The sequence below is a fragment of the Hypomesus nipponensis genome, chromosome 7 (assembly GCF_054491055.1).
Source record: "Hypomesus nipponensis isolate SF chromosome 7, ASM5449105v1, whole genome shotgun sequence".
NCBI lineage: Eukaryota > Metazoa > Chordata > Actinopteri > Osmeriformes > Osmeridae > Hypomesus > Hypomesus nipponensis.
The window spans coordinates 4,551,284-4,567,388 of NC_140367.1; the positions used below are offsets into that span (position 1 = coordinate 4,551,284).

The 16,105-nt window shown below is 44.3% G+C and overlaps 2 protein-coding genes across 7 annotated transcripts; one reads left to right on the forward strand and one right to left on the reverse strand.

Moving 5' to 3' along the window:
• Window positions 1–1,900: 1,900 nt before the first annotated feature.
• On the reverse strand, window positions 1,901–11,098 carry abcd2 (ATP-binding cassette, sub-family D (ALD), member 2). The gene is made up of 10 exons (XM_084701148.1): window positions 10,013–11,098; window positions 9,554–9,734; window positions 8,790–8,911; window positions 6,512–6,674; window positions 6,005–6,099; window positions 5,209–5,354; window positions 3,350–3,495; window positions 2,569–2,653; window positions 2,339–2,464; window positions 1,901–2,158 (listed from the first exon to the last, which is right to left on the reverse strand). Exons 1-10 carry the CDS (start codon window positions 10,958–10,960, stop codon window positions 1,945–1,947), a joined length of 2,226 nt encoding a protein of 741 aa, XP_084557274.1. The 5' UTR covers window positions 10,961–11,098; the 3' UTR covers window positions 1,901–1,944.
• Window positions 11,099–11,155: 57 nt separating this feature from the next.
• Window positions 11,156–15,802, forward strand: redic1 (regulator of DNA class I crossover intermediates 1). Of its 6 annotated transcripts, none has more exons than XM_084701152.1 (14): window positions 11,156–11,229; window positions 11,881–11,920; window positions 12,017–12,155; window positions 12,253–12,385; window positions 12,511–12,568; window positions 12,739–12,969; window positions 13,041–13,156; window positions 13,299–13,423; window positions 13,510–13,579; window positions 13,669–13,720; window positions 13,861–13,888; window positions 13,990–14,084; window positions 14,286–15,000; window positions 15,226–15,802. In XM_084701152.1, the coding sequence occupies exons 2-14, from the start codon at window positions 11,891–11,893 to the stop codon at window positions 15,450–15,452; spliced, it is 2,019 nt and encodes a 672-aa protein (XP_084557278.1). In that variant the 5' UTR covers window positions 11,156–11,229; window positions 11,881–11,890; the 3' UTR covers window positions 15,453–15,802. The 6 variants fall into 6 exon arrangements, with proteins under 6 accessions (XP_084557278.1, XP_084557275.1, XP_084557276.1 ...); XM_084701149.1 differs by lacking the exon at window positions 11,156–11,229 and adding an exon at window positions 11,236–11,640; XM_084701150.1 differs by lacking the exon at window positions 11,156–11,229 and adding an exon at window positions 11,236–11,640 and having other exon boundaries at window positions 13,302–13,423.
• Window positions 15,803–16,105: the final 303 nt, after the last annotated feature.

Here is a 16,105-nt window from a genome sequence, read left to right on the forward strand (position 1 = left end):
TCATCCAGCAGTAGTATACCAAAACCGTCAGCAGAGTCTCGGTGAAATCAGAGCCTACTTTCTGTGCTATAGTGCAATGAATGACACATTCTCCAGGTCTATCCACTAGGTGTTCTCCAAGACACACCACAGGGACGCCTCCTGACACACACCTCTTTGGGGTCCCAGAATAACAACCTTGAAGTTATTATAAACATTATAAGATTATTATTACAACATCCATCTTGGGGCATGCCAGTTCTTCTCCCAGAAAGCTTTGCTTCAGCAGCGTTTTGGAGAAGACACCAAGGTGGAGAAAACATTAGAGTGTGAATCAATCACCCTTTACATGCAAATAAAGTATTATTTAAACAAAGAGTACATATCTAGTAACATATGTATGACTTTGGCCAATTGGAATATCTCTTGCAAGACAGTCAGCTAGGTTGGGCCTTTAAGGTAGACAAGACAATGCAGTCATGTGATTGTGTCCTACAAATGCTGCTGCTGATTTGATTTTGTGGCAAGAGCAGGCCAGAGTCCATTTTGGGTTACAGGCCAATCAAATAACTTGGCATTATTATGTGCCAACCAATCAGATCTACTGATATTAGATGGGGAGAGTGATTGCATTGTGGTAAAGCAGAGATCTGATTGGAGCCAGGCTAGCAGGCTACTGATTGACCTACACTACAGTCTTGTGACAAAGATTTGTTATAGTGCAACATCATGCTACCTACACACAAGTTGGATCATAAACAAAATACTGCTGTGAACATAGTGAACAATTCATGAAAACCATCTTGGGGGGAATGGGACAACAACATATCAAACTTCACAGTAAAACAGTTGGGATCAGTTAGTTGGTAAACATAGAGGAAGGTAAACTAGGCATCTGTCTTTCAGACAACAGTTAAGTAAAACCTCAGAAAGCTATTCTACAGCTGAAAGCTACTGTGGTATTTGTACCAAAGGAGTCCAGGAACACACTGAGCATGTCCTGGAGAAACCTATACCTCGGTGCCAGTCGCTGTGGACAACAGGCAGAAGGCATTGTCTTCTGATCCACACACTGGCTGCAACATCGTCTGATCTCAGAGCAGTGGGGTGCAGGGGAAGGGCTTAGTCAGCTCATCTGCAGTAAGACTTGACAGCTGGACCCTACTGGTCAGGGGGCAGAGGGCTGCATTGTATTTGCTCAGTGAACCACAAGCCTTTAACCCTTGGCTCTGACACCCGTCACTAACATATCCCATAATAGCTCCAAGATGGACTCCTTGTTGCTAAAGCAGAGCCAGTAACAAAACGTATCAGAAGATGATTTAGGGCCAGTGTCTGAGGTATTATCAAGACTAGGATTGTGCTGTGGATGTGTGTGATGGAACACACTGAGTATCATAGGGTTGGAGACTGCTTCATCCAGCCCCACAAACAAAACAGTGGACCAGAAACACAGGATGAGGAAAGTGGCATTGTTGACTTAACTTGCAAGTACCACACATTCTGAAAGACCACGCAAAGTAGCGTGATTTCTCTATGGAACTGCCACTGATTGTTTGAAATTTAGGTACTGAGAGGTTAAAAGCTGTACAAAATAATTGATTCCAACACTATCAATTTAGTAAAATAAACAAAATACTGTTTGTCACACTGAGTGAAAATGTTGAATAAAACACTTATTTTCCAGCACTACCAAAATTAAACAGCTCTCTAAAACTTAGTAAAGTGCACAAAATGTATATTAAAATCAACATGACCACTACAATGACAAACTGTCATTGTTAGAAACATCTCAAATGTCACCAAAATACTTTGTCAACATACAGACATACAGTATGTTCTTGTTGGTGTGTGTAGAAAAGAAACATAATACTTAAACTGATCTGAGCCTTTGTTTCTGTATCTCTCCTTCCCCCCCCCCCCTCTCTCTCTCTCTCTCTCTCTCTCTCTCTCGTTATCTCATTGTCACTCCTCTGCCTCATCTGTAGTTTTCAGAACAGAGTCTTCTCCCAGAATCTTGCAGAGCTCATTGAGTCTGTGTTGCATCTTAGGAATTCCTGCCAGCTGGGATTCGAGACGTTGCTTTTCCTCCGTGAGCGAGAGGCGTGTAGCGGTGTCCAGCTGCTCGAACCGCCAGCCGCCCTCGCCATCAAACTGAAGCAAGTGAGTGTGGTACTTCCTGTGGGCACAAAGAGCCGGACAAGAGGACCATTTCTGGGTTAGGATGTGACCTGTATGCATCCGAGAGATGGTCGAGTGTTTTGTTGTAAGCTGCCATGCACTCTGTTTTGTGTTTGTATTCCAACGAACAGTGCCGCGTTCTATGAGTTTTGTCATGATGTGTGGTTGTATCTCTCACCAGAGGGAGGGCCTGTGGGTGATTGATAAAAGCGAGATCCCAGAATCCTTTGCGGCCTGGAATATCTTCCCCTCCACGTCGATGCTCACAGCGCTGGTGCACTCATCCAACAGAGCGTATTTGGGCCTGACACAGGAGACGAGGAGCATGAGAACCCAAGCTGGAAAAGCATTACTAATGGACTAGTAAAGGTGCAGTCCGTGAATTTAAAGACTTGAGTTTTCTCTCACCGGTGGTAAAACATGCGGGCCATCCCCATCCTCTGCTTCTCTCCTCCAGATAGCACATCCTTCCAGTCCATCTCTGCATCCCAGCCTACACACACAAAAGCGTGTTTTTACTTCAACATATACTAACAACAAACAACACCTCACTGCGTAGTTTACGTCAACATATTTCATAGATGTCCAAACTCCAAATAATGCCTTCTAATCCAGACCCTGATATAGAGAAAAAGAGACTGCCTCTTTCTCTATACCCTCCTACTTCGCTTGTGAACAATAATCTCCTCTGGACAGAGCCCAACATCAGGAAATCTGGATTACAGAGATTATTTGAGTTAATTTAACCCGGACTGGGAAACCCTGCCATGCTGGTGCAGGGACAGAACTACCATTCACAGTTTCAAGACTCTGAGCCAAGGGGGGGGGGGGGGGAGAGAGAGCACAGGCCTTGACAATAGGCCTGCTTGTTTACAACAGAGAGTGGCCACCAATTAGCGCCATGCTTGTTCTGCTAAATAAAGCTTCCAACGTGAATGGAAACTGAAATAACCTCTCTGGTCATAATACCCAGACAACCATCCCATCCCCCCCCCCCCCCCCTCTCCCTTGGTACCCAGCTCAGACAACCATCCCATCCCCCCCCCTCTCCCCTGGTACCCAGCTCAGACAACCATCCCCCCACCCCCTCTCCCCTGGTACCCAGCTCAGACAACCATCCCCCCACCCCCTCTCCCCTGGTACCCAGCTCAGACAACCATCCCCCCACCCCCTCTCCCCTGGTACCCACCTCCCTCGCGGGTGACGATCTGGTTGAGGTTGACTATGTCCAGGATTGCCTCCAGGTCCTTGTCCCCGAGGCCTCTCTCATGCATGTCCTCCAGGGAGTCTGGGTAGATCACCTGATCCCTCAGTGTACCAATGGACATGTAGGGCCTGGAGGAGAGAGGCTGGGTTTATCATCCATGGCTTGAAACAGATCTGGAAGGCTACACGGAAGGATCAGGCTACTAGTGCTTAATGGGTCCTCAAGCGGTCATCATTTTGCTTATCTACCACAAATTCAAACCAATCCCTTACCGCTCATAACCAACCTCCTTGTGTGACTCTGACCGTTAAAGCTTCCTGTCATTACAGGAAGTGTTGTGCAGCAGTGGAATGGTAGGTGAGTATAGGTTAGGGTACATTTAAGTCTGCACCTGGACACAGCTGGTAAATATTTCACCATAACCCTGCTCTTGTTTCCCCTATCAGGCTCTCACAAAGCTCAGGTTACACTGGTATATGTTACCACTGCAACTACTAAATACCCCTCCACAGGATGTATACACTGTAGGGCCGCTTTGGCAGCCCCTTTGTCACTGGTCACCCAGACACTAGTCTGGGACAGTCGTTGATTTGCATGAATGCTAAAATGACAATCACACCTTAATGACACACCTCTGGAGAGGTGATCTCAACAGTTAAAGAGGAAGGTGGACATAAGAAGACTCTGAAATTATCATTAAAAGTTGTGTTCTTCTAAACAGCTTTTAATGTCATGTTTGATATGCTTTTGTTTCTTATTTTATGTATTACATTCTAGTAATAATTGTAATACTGTAACATGTACATGTACAGGGTTTACAGAGTTTGTGCCTGCAGCAGACCAACATGTGTTTAACATATTCCCTTGTCTTGCAAGCGCACCACTTGGTCTACTGCAGCCTTGATTAATGATCCAATTTGAATTTGTATGCGTTAGACAACTTTTTAGTCACATGACCGGTGTCCCCATTTTAGTCAAGTTTGGGTGTATATAGGAAGAAGTTTTACCAATCACTTTGAGTTCTGTTTACGATACAGCTCCGGTGCGTTAGGCGCCTAGTCTTCATTGTGAATACCTTTTTTAACCATTGCTCCGAAGGTATGTTTTGTATTTGATGATATTTCATTATCATTGTATTGATTATCTTACTATTTAGATAATAAACTATTATTGTGCATTTCGAAGTTACTTGTTCTCCTTGAAACATATCTATCAAGCTACGGCGGTGAAAACTTTGATCTAGTCTGGTTGATGTGGCTAACTGATTATAAACATAGACTTTTGAAGTAGGTTTTAACTTAAGGCCTCTGAGTCACTTACAGTGGATCTCCACGCTCCGAAGGAATTTATTGGAGCCTCTGAGTGATCGATTACATATCCTACTAAGTCTACTATGGTTAAATCTATATTATAGTAGAGATAAACGACTGTTTAGTGAACACGCATACTTTAGGGTCGGTGCTCTGATCAAGCAGACAATTTTTACCTACGTCAGAGTTTTATGTCATTAACTTTAGTGCTCAAGGTTACAGGTAACGCACTTGTGCACATTTCTAAAATTGGAGTCAGATATTAACGAGTCAATTATCTCCCTGAGAATCTAACCAAAAGTGAATTGTGGTTCCCAAGCCAGGGACAAACACCAAGCGTCTCTGGCCTTTCAATCCACCACCTACAACACTGTATTACACTGTACCATCAAATGTGTGCGTTCACAAGCAAGACTGTGCATATCAGCATGTGTGCATGTGTACATGCTTAAGTATGTGTGTGTCTGTGTGTTTGTGTGAGTGAATGAGTGAGTGAGTGCATTGCTGCATGTGTGTGTGTGTGTCCCTCACCTCTGTGGGATGTAGAACATGTGCTGGGGCAAGGGTTTGTGCAGCAGTCCTCCGTAGACAGGCCAGAGACCACTGAGGATCCTGAACAGAGAGCTCTTGCCACAGCCGTTAGGACCCGTGATCAGCAGGTGCATCCCCTCCTCCACCTGAACCACCAGCAGCAACATTACACACCAACTCACAACCCTGCTGTTTAGTTTAGTCCAGCGGGACTGAGCTTAACCTCTCCCCACCTCTCTTTATATGCCATCTGGCAGAAATCTAGACACATTTTGTGGAGTCATAATGACCCAAAGGCTCATAACAACCCTTAGTTGTGTTGCGACAACTTTACCCAATACAAAAACTAATAAAAAGCATTTCCTTTTAACATTCACGCTGTGGGGGGTCTGAGACAGCCCGACGGTTAAAAGAAAATGCTTCACTTTATTTTTGTATGAGGTTAAGTTGTCGCAACACGACGGTGGGTCACAATGACTGAAGGGTCACAATGACCCGAAGATAACACAAGTGTTCAAATGTACTGCAGAGTCCTTAATATTACCTATCCTCTACTCAATCAAATGTACTGTCTCCTCCTGAACCTATATACTGGGAATCAACACAAAGTTATCCCAAGCCTGGGATGACTGGCTGTATCTTGAGGAAACCACAGAAGAAATGGTTTGTGTAATTCATTTAGTACTGCTGGCAGAACCACACCTGCTCAGCATTAAGTCCCTGTTTGAAGTTGAACAGCACCTAAACGGTTGTCTGGCCTGTGTCACATGACCAGCCAAGGGGGAGCAGACCTCACCTTGAGGTTGAGGCTGGACACCACCACATCTCCGTTGGGGGTGATGATAGGGACGCTCTCACACATGATGCCCTGGTCCACGTCAATCACCTTTCCTGCAGGGGACAAACACACAAACAATGGTTCACACTTAATAAAAATAATAAAACTTTCAACAAAAAAAAAACGATTTGAAAATGTTTTTTCTACCTTTTGAAACTTTTTTGGGAAAGTTTTTGAGGGTATGTTTTGTACACTTTTTTGGAGGGAAAATATTTGTGTGTGACTGTGTGTAGTTGTGGTTGCGTGGGTGAAACTATAACATTTCCTTTTGAATGTCCTCCTGCTCTGTGACAGGTGAGATTCTCACGGATATTTTTTAGTTTTTCGAGAGAGTTTGTTAACTTTTTTTTCCAAAAATATTTTAACTTTTTTTTTTTAAGAGATCAAATCATTTCATTCTGAACCCAAAGCTGAACGTACATTCTCGGTACAAGTGAAGGCGGGCAGGAGAAGGATCAGGCCTACCTTTAATCTCCAGTGGTCCATCTATATGCATCTCTGGCCTCGCTGACTTCTTCTCCCCTGTTGAGGCTGACCCTGATGAGCGCTTGTACACGCCTCTCTGTACCTCCCCAAACACCAGGAACATGTTGTGGACACGTGCCGTGTAACCTGCCAGTTCCGTGACCTGTCACAGAAAAGCACAAAGGTGAAAGTGGGATAAACAGACCATGAGCTGAGTCTGGGTTATCTACCAGCTCCGGTCATTCATCCCACGGCATGTTTTATTGAACAGTACATATTTATTGCTCACCAATAGATTTGGCTTGACCCCAAAACTGTTGCAATGTGCATGTAGATATGTGTATGTCATTGGAAAACATCTAATAAACATATGCATGAACAACAGGTGCATTGCTGGTGTATAACAAAGAAACCAATATTTAAAAATCCAGTCAAAATTCATGGAGGGGGGCCAAGGCCAAAGAGTGAGTAAAAATGTCCAATCTTATCTAAGTTTTTGCAACAACAATTTGTCTTGCACCTTAATTTCCCTCAACAATGGTCCCTGTTTATAGCTGTTTTGGAATACACATTGTTGGAGAGAGCACACACAGTACATGACCACAGCCCTGCGACAGCCTTGTGCTGGAGAGTAATTTGTCTCTGGGGGGGGGGGGGGCCTGTAGAGCCACTGTCAACAGCAGCCTCAGGCTGGGCCCTGGGAGAGGGTAGGCAAGACAGACAGTCTACCTGGGGAACGAGTCCCTGTTGGGCCAGCTAGGAAATCTGAACACAACAAGACCCGTAACACCTGCCTGGCTGTGTGATATTTTATAATGTGGAACAACCTATTTACCCTGATTTCTGCACCTTGCTTTTTAAACTATACAGTTGTCATCAATGATACAAGGATACTGGATACTACCGTACACTGGACGCAAGACATTTGTTCTACCACTGGTCTTGCTTCGTTCTAAACAGCATTACACAATTCTGTAGCCCTGTTTTCTGGAAGGTTAGATAGGGTAGAGTGATGTAGCACAGGGTTCTGTGAGGTGATGTTGACCCCTGAGAGCTTGGCTAGTCTAGTTGGGTGAAGGATCAAGGATCAACAGGTGGAGGATTACTCACGACTAGGCTACAGCTAAGCTGTACACGACAGAAAAAAGGAGGGAATAAGAGGAGATGAGAGGTGAGGAAGAGAGAGGAGAAGAGTATGGAAGAGAGGACAGAAGAAGAGAGGGCAGGGTTAAGGCTGGTGTTGTATGCAGGAGAGTCGGATGGCTAGAAGAGTCAGATGGCTGAGCGGTTAGGAAGTCGGGCTATTAATTCAAAGGTTGTTGGTTCGATTCCTGACCGTGCAAAATGACGTTGTGTCCTTGGGCAAGGCACTTCACCCTACTTGCCTCGGGGAGAATGTCCCTGACTCACTGTAACTGCTAAATGTAAATGTATGCTTCTAATGACATGGAACTTAAGCATGTATCTCCAACCTGAGGCAGATGTGAGCATGTACACGGCCTCAGGAATGTGTTGTTTCTCTCTGTCTCTCTCTCTCTCTCTGTCTCTCACTCCAGCCCACATCTCAGGTCCTGCAAGCAGGGGCATGCTGGAATACTTACAGTATACTGTAGCAGGCTGTAATGATTCCTCACTCTTGCTGTCCTCTGCTCTACTCACATTGGGTGGATATGCATCTAAGTGTATGCAGCTGCATATAGACTAACATACAACAGGATTTGTTTAGATGCATATCTGAGGATCTGATTTGCAAAGCAAACGATTTGGAAAACAAAAGAGGAATGTCTCAATTTCTCGTGCTGAAAGGTTAGAACTACCAGCCCACGCACAGTAGAAATAAACAGACAGAAAGCGTTAAGACACCGTGTGGCGTTCTGGCTGTTATTTCAGTTGTGGTTTCTTGGGCTCTTTTCTTTCACTTCCCATGTAGTCATTACTGTTGAGTAATGACCAAATGTGAGACGCAGGCTTAGAGACACACATCAATAGAAATAAATGGAGCTGTTTGTAATGCAGCTAAATAAAATGACCTTGTAGGATGGGTCCTCTTGTGTGCCTAATGCCGCCACATTTTGAACACATCATGGACTAGATGAAACTAGATGTTATTCATACAGTGTAGATATATAGAGACAAGGAGAAAAAAATAGAATTTCTTCCTTGAAAACATTTATTACCATCAGATCGAAAAAAGTAGACCGCTATCTCGGGCCTGGTGAATTTATTTCCAGAAGGAAAGAGGGTTGAGGAGCAGAGTGTAGGAGGAGAGAACCATCACCTCTTTGTAGGAGGACATGATCCTCTCAATGGCATCTGCTCCAGAGGCCAGGAGGTTGCGGGCGGTGGTGAAGGCCTCTGTTCTCTCGCTCACCAAGACGTGGGTCTGCCCATCTGCAGTCTCTGCAGGGGGGAAACACAAACACCGTCAGGTGGCTTTCTGGGAAAAGGTCCAGCTCTGATCATGAAGGACCGGGCTAACAACTGAAGAAGAATCAGGCCTGTTTTACCCCTGTATGATTGATACCATGCAGTGTGTGTTTGTATGAGTCTAAGTGTATGAACGAGAGAGATGGATTATGTATGTGTGAGTGTGGGTGTGTGTGTGTGTGGGGGGGGGCTCAAGTACCACGTAGCTACAACAGCTCAATGCAAGCGTGGGTAAAGACAATAGGAAGAGGAAGAAGAATTCCTGATCAACACAACAAATACACAACCTCCAGCAGTCCATGCCTCTAAGCCACATTACTGTGAGGGAGGCACTATTGGGTTTCCTGTGGATTTAACAAATGCTTATCGGCTATTGTGTGTGGAAAAGGTCTCTTCTTCCTCTGCTTTGTTATTACAGAAAGGCCCCTAGACTTCCCTGCATGAGATGAACCAAGCTAGTAGAATGAGAGTGCAAATGACAGAATATAAAGAACAACCAGGCCTATTGTTAGGTAGATATGATAATGAACAGCAGCACAAAAAAACAAAAAAAATGGCGTGCAACAAAACAACAGGAAGTGCCACATCCCCCTCTTGTCAAGGAAGCAGACGAACCGTTGTCAGCGAAGCCCGTGGCTGTGATGATGGGCACAGCGACCATGACCAGCCCGCAGCCGCTCCACACGTACTTCATGAGGAACTGCTCCACCATGATGTACCACAGACGCTTGGACAGGATCAGGTTCATCTGTTCCGCCAAGGCCCGGTAGCACTTCTGAAGCTGCTGCATCTCAACCTGGCAAGAAGAAGGACACCATACCCCATCTGTCTTTACCTGTATCACAGTGTTCTCACAACATAGCTCTCTCTCTTTGTGCAGCAGCAGATACACTGAATATGTATTTTGCTCAATAAATGCCTTGGAAACAATGTGACATAGCCTTAACAAAATATTCAGACTTTGAAATAAAAGGAATGACAGTGGTGCATTTGAATAAGATGTGATGTCATCGTTACATGACATGCCATCGATCGACGTGGTGAAATTGTTATACACATCACCAGACTGTATACCTTATGGCCCCTGTAAAAGGCTATTTCTTCAGCATTGGCGATAATTCTAGAGTGCACATAGCGCAGATATCCCTTCCTGTGGGCCTCCTCTGCCACGAGTTTGCCAAATTTCGGAGAACAGGCCCGCAGAACCTTAGCGGTGGCGAACACCACCAAGCCGGCTAATAGCGTTGGCCCGCTGGCGTTGGCGCCCCTGGACCGGGCAGTCTGGATGAGAGTGTAGGAGGTAAGCATCACATCCAAGATTGGTTTGGTTAGGTTCGAGTAGAGATGCGCCACAGACTGCGAAAACATCATGACGTCCTCAGTGAGAGACTGATCCGGGTTCGTTAGTCTCCCGTCCATGTTACTGACTTTATAATAGGTTTGATCTGTAAAATAGGTCTGGTATGCATGGTTCACCAGCCGAGTACGAAACGCCAAGGCAAGCTTGCACTCGAGGTAACGGATCGCGCTGTTCACAAAAGTAGCAGGGATGGCTATGAGGATCCATTTCATCAATTGAATCGTGAAACTTCTGGGGTCCTTTTCAACGATTGTTTTCACAATCTTACCATCCAAGCCTGCGACATAGATAGACAGAAATGTCCGGGATATCAAAGCGACAGAATGCAAGGAAAGCAAACCGAGCTCTTTTGAAATAAGCTTCGGGAAGAGGATTTTGATGAGTTCAAGTATTTGCTTAAAAAATTCAGCATTTACTCCTGGGGACTTACTTCGACCTACAATTTCTAAGTCTGTCTGCGACGAAACTGACAAAATAGATCCATTTTCCTCTGCTTTAGCACCTTGGTTATTTCTGCTATTTCTTCTTCTGGTTATTTGCCTGTAAATTATAGGATAAAGCGTTTTCACACCGTAGGCAGCGGCCGCTAGAAAGACGGCCCGCTTCGCCGCAGTCCTACGATCCCATTTCACTCTAGACACAGCATCAAGAATATTGGACATTTTTTCTACGGTGAGATTCTAGAGCCAGCTAGTATTCTGTATTAGTCCCATACGCATCCATCTCTAATTAACGATTGACTAGAGAACCTAAATGAAAAAGGAGTGTAGATGAGAGAGACTCCCCCTTTGATGGCGTGATGCAGAAGGTAAAAGACTGGACCGCTACATTGCAACATACTGTTTCCGTGAGTGGGTTTTTCAGCGTTTTTCATTGGCAACTCCCCCGGAAGAAGACGATTGGTTACGCCATGGACGTATTCAAATACACTGTATGTCAGTCTGCTTACCTTGCTTACTGTAGCCTACATTAATATTTTTTTAAATGAGCCAAAGTGTGTTGAAACTAAATTGTTAGATTAGTTAATAATAGCATTGTTATCAGAATTTAACTTATGACTGTTTTTAAATGTACAGTTGCTGTAAATTATCGTTATGATTTTGCCTCGTGAAACCAGTTCTCACGCGCTATCCAGTCCTCAACCGCATCGCGCAAGAGGCAAATTAATTTGGGGTTATGACAAAGTTCCTAATACTTTGAAGTTAAGGTTTATGTAGTTATATTGCCGTGCTGATATTTTAGTTTTGTTTAGTATTGTAATTGTTGTCTTCAAACGTTATTTTGCCAACTGTCAACTTCAGCCATTTCTAGCCTACAAAATGAACTGGGTTGGAGGTTCAAGGTAACCTGTACTGTCCAGTGTTGACAAAATTTCTGCCAAGGAAGTTAGCTTAAATTCTAGCTAGCTACTGTAATATTACTTAGGTATTAATACTGTCGGTAAATCTAGCTTTAACATTACATCCGGCCTACGTTATAATAGCAGCAGACTGGCCTTTGCTTACTGTCTGTAGAAATTATATTGAGCCACAACTTTTACAAACACTTTTTATAAGGTTTCAATTTTCTATAATCAACATAGGAACCGCTTTATGATGAGAAACGACCTGAAGAAGCAAAGGGTACGTTATCTTGCTAGCTACCGTTTAGCCAGTCAATTATCATTTAAAGCTTGAATATACAAATTAGACATGTTTTGGGGCGTTTTTTGTTATCAGGAGTACTTTGAAAAGAAGAAGATGCAGAGGAAAACAAAAGTACCACTTCCGACCTCCCCCAAGGTCACTGCCTCTGGCAGTGTAGACCTGGTGACATTATTCATAGTCAACCAGATAGCTGCCAAGAAAGAAAACAGTGGTGAGATCAAAACATCATAACATGTTTTCATAACAAAACATACAGACACAGCTAAACCTTACTGACACTGAACCCAGCAATAACTGCTGTATTCCAGAACTACCTAAAATAACTCACCTCAACGATAACAGAGGATGTGTTGGGTTGATAAAAGGTGAACCTTTGGAGCTACCCATGAGCCCCTGTTCTCCTTCTCGTATCAGTCTTGTAGAGAGTCAGCCACAGTACAGGTATATCATCATCACATCAGTTCTCCCCAAAACACGCAACAACCTTGCTGTAAATCTGTACCTTCTAAGTAACTGTAGTCATATTCCAATGTGAGTGCTTGTATTCTATTGTATTGTTACTGTAGTTACCATGGAATTAGAAAAAGAAAGCATTGCTTCCCTGAGGGTTTCAAGTGCCAACAGGTTTGTTCAAGTGTTTTTCCCTCCCTCACACACACACACACAAGTGTGACACAAGTCCAATTCTTGAACCAGTATTGACACTCTCAATAAAAATCTATTAACAAAGTGATCCTAACATTAACAAGTGCTACTTGTCTTACTGCAGGATTAAAGGATATGTTTCTCCACAGCTATCTCCAGTGCTTGAATCCAACCTGTCAGACAACAGTGCATCAGATTACCAGTTGGCCCACATAGCTGACACACTGAGCCCCTTCTCCTCCTCATCCTCCGCCTCTTCTTCAGGCCTGTTCCCCCTCCAGCTGAAAGGCCAGACCCAGCTGTTCCCCTTCCAGCTGAGAGGCCAGACCCAGCCGCAGCGCTCCCCTCGTCCCTGGGGCGCCACCTCTGAAAAAGCCCAGGTACTGAGCTCCTCTCACGGTGAATGCCGATGCAGTGTTGATCTTGATGTAACGCTCTGCTCTGCCTCCAGTTCAGACCTTACTCCCTGCCTAGTGGGATTAGAGAGAGCACTCCAGGGGGCGCTGGACCAGAGGGACCTCCACGGTATCATCTGTCCACAGTCCTGTTTGGAAGCACAGCGTCAGAGTGAGATATTTGGGATCGATGTGGGGATTTGACTGCTGTAAAAGTATACATTTAGTAGCGTCATCCAAAGCATTTACCTACTTTTCATGTGTTACGATGTTGGGTATGTTCATTTTTGACGGTCTTTACTTCCTGTTTTCAGCAGCACAGAGACCAGAAACGAGGACCTTCACACTTTGGGTTTCTCTCTCAAGCAGCCTGACACTGAGGAGCTGCTCAGAGAAGAGGAACTTTTCACGGGGTTCAGCAACGAGTTTAGGAGTGACGGTAGTCAAAACATAGTGCTCTTAGCAGTCCAGTTATGTAATTAGACCAGGGAAAGTTGGCATCACATTTCTTTGTTGACATTTCAGCTTATTTTGGGAAGGGGAATTCAAAAATATCTCTGAAAGCAGACTCACAAAACTCTTCTTCAAAACCACCGTAAGTCCAATGAGTTATTTAAAACCATCATAACGTTACAGCATAGAGCAAGTTATTACAGTGGTTTGGTTTTATTCCTTTGGGATTAGGGATGTGAAGCAACCACACAGTATACATCCTATACCAGACTCCCTCACCAAGGTAATTGCAGCAACTCTCATTAAAAAGGACACTAGTTCCCCCTAGTGGCTTAATTGGAACACAATTTTAGGAATTTAGATTCTAAGCAATTGTAAAACATGTCTCAGCATTAATGTCCGTTTTCTTTTTTTCACCAACAGCTTTCCGACTGTGCTGACGTCACCTCCTGTGAGTTTACTGACACTATGACATCCTACATATTTGGATTTTAGTATAATGCTTGGGTGGAGATTAAGTTTAAGACTAATTTCCTGGATGTTTTCCCCAAGCATGTCTGGAACAGAACCATGCTTCAGTGGATTGCGGTGGATCTTCTCCTAGTTACTCCCCTAGAGGGGGTTACTTTAGCACAGAGTCTGATGATGTAAGTTCTCAACAACTGTTTTCATTGGCCTAGAATACCATAGGAGACAGTAGTAAGGTTACAGCAATTCATTACATAGTGGATTGCATGGCTCGCGTTTCTGCATGATAGCTAAATGAGAACTGTACACATGACAATAATGCACGCAGGTCCATGTTTGATATTGCTAACATCCTTTCCAATTCCACATGGCTGCCTAAGGAAAATGATTGCCACCAGTGTGTGCAGGAACGACCTCCTTCCCTCCCAGCTCAGCCTCGCCCTGACGGGACCCTGGGCGCTAGCAAGGCCTCTCAGTGGAGTCCATCCCCAGCCCAATGTGAGCGCAGCCCAGGCTCCAGGAGCAGCTACGACCTGGGAGCGGGGACGAGCCCCGGTCCCTCCGAGAGTCTTTGTAACTGTGCAAGTTCAAACTGTAGCCTGACAGACAGGAGTGGGCGTTATCAAGCACAAAGCTTGATAACGGCCAGACACAAGATTATCGCTGCCCAAACGCGAGACATGGGGACTCAGACCGTTTTGACTGAAAGCTGCCAAACAACAGAAGCTTCCACTCAGTATAGCTTTGTATCTGAGCGCAATACAAACAATCATTGTCAATGTTGCACTCTTGGCAATGATTCAAAGCAGTTGTGTGTGGCTGCTGGTGGTGTAGTACCGACCCAAGTCCACAGGGGGCAGGCAAGTCCCAGAGATGGAGGTCTGAGACACGGAGCACGGCCAGACTGGATCAGAGTGAGGCGAGAAGAAGAAGAGCACACGCCCTGGAGGAGAGCAACAACAGGAGAGGACAGGACTGGGCACCTGTCAATCAACTCGGACCATAAGCCCCTCCACCTCACAGAGAGCAGAGTGAGCATGCAGAGTCCAGCCACTCCCATCCTGGGAGATGTGCTGAGCACAAACATGATGACAGGTACATTTAGCACACCAGTCACTGTTTACGTATTCTAGATCAGTTTTACATCAATGCTAACAATTTATGGGGCACGTACATTTAAAAAAAGAATTGCTACAAAAGGGAATATTTAGATGATGATTTGAGTTGCTACTGTGTCAAAATGTCATAGACAAGATTGGAAATAAGCTGTTCTACAGACACATATGGTCATGGTTTTTTCCGTTTCTATTTCTGTTGCAGAATCAGATAAGCAGATGGATCAAGGAGTAGACAGGGTTAAAAGAGATGTACTCAACCCTGTAGGAAGAGAGGGGGAGGCTCTCATCACAAACCTGGCTGAGGAGCAACAGGAGGTCACGTCTGAGGACGGAGTTAACAGGCTGTCAGAAGAGGACCAGACTCTCCACGAAATATCAGATATTCTGCTTATGTTGAAGGAGAGAAAGAAGAGCGAGGGCTGTGCATGAAAACAGGGAAGTCAGGAAATGTGCTGGCGAGAATGAAGAAAGAGGGAGAGAGAAAGGGAGTTCATGTTCAAGGGCTTATTTGGTTCATGTTGACAGATCAGCCATGCTGGTGTACATACTTTGATTGAGGGTGCAGTTTGCTCAGCTGCCGCTCTCAAAGCTTGAGGGACTTTCATCAACACAAAGCGAGACGCTGCAAGATTAGTCGTTTATTTATTTCGCAAGATACATATTCAAGTGTTCCAATTTCATGACTATTTAGTTGTATATAATATAAATTCTAGCAAAACATTTACAGCAACAATAATTAAATGTACTATACAGCACTAATAAATATATTTTTTTCTCCATATTTTACTACTTCCTCAAACTTTAGAAATACTGCATTTAATTGTTTCACATAGAAAAAAAATCACCCATTCACCATAAATACACACATGATGTCCCAATTTGGAATGAAAGCAAAAGGCTACATGACAAAATGGATTGTCAAGAGTTGACTTTCCTTAATCAATGTAATAATCACATAAAATATAGATTGACATCTTTTATATACAGTTTCTGTGGTGTGTGCTATAGTGTGTGTGTGTTTGTGTTAGTGTTGGTTAGACTGCCCTGCCACACTGGTCGAGTTTGCAATAAAGCACTCTCTT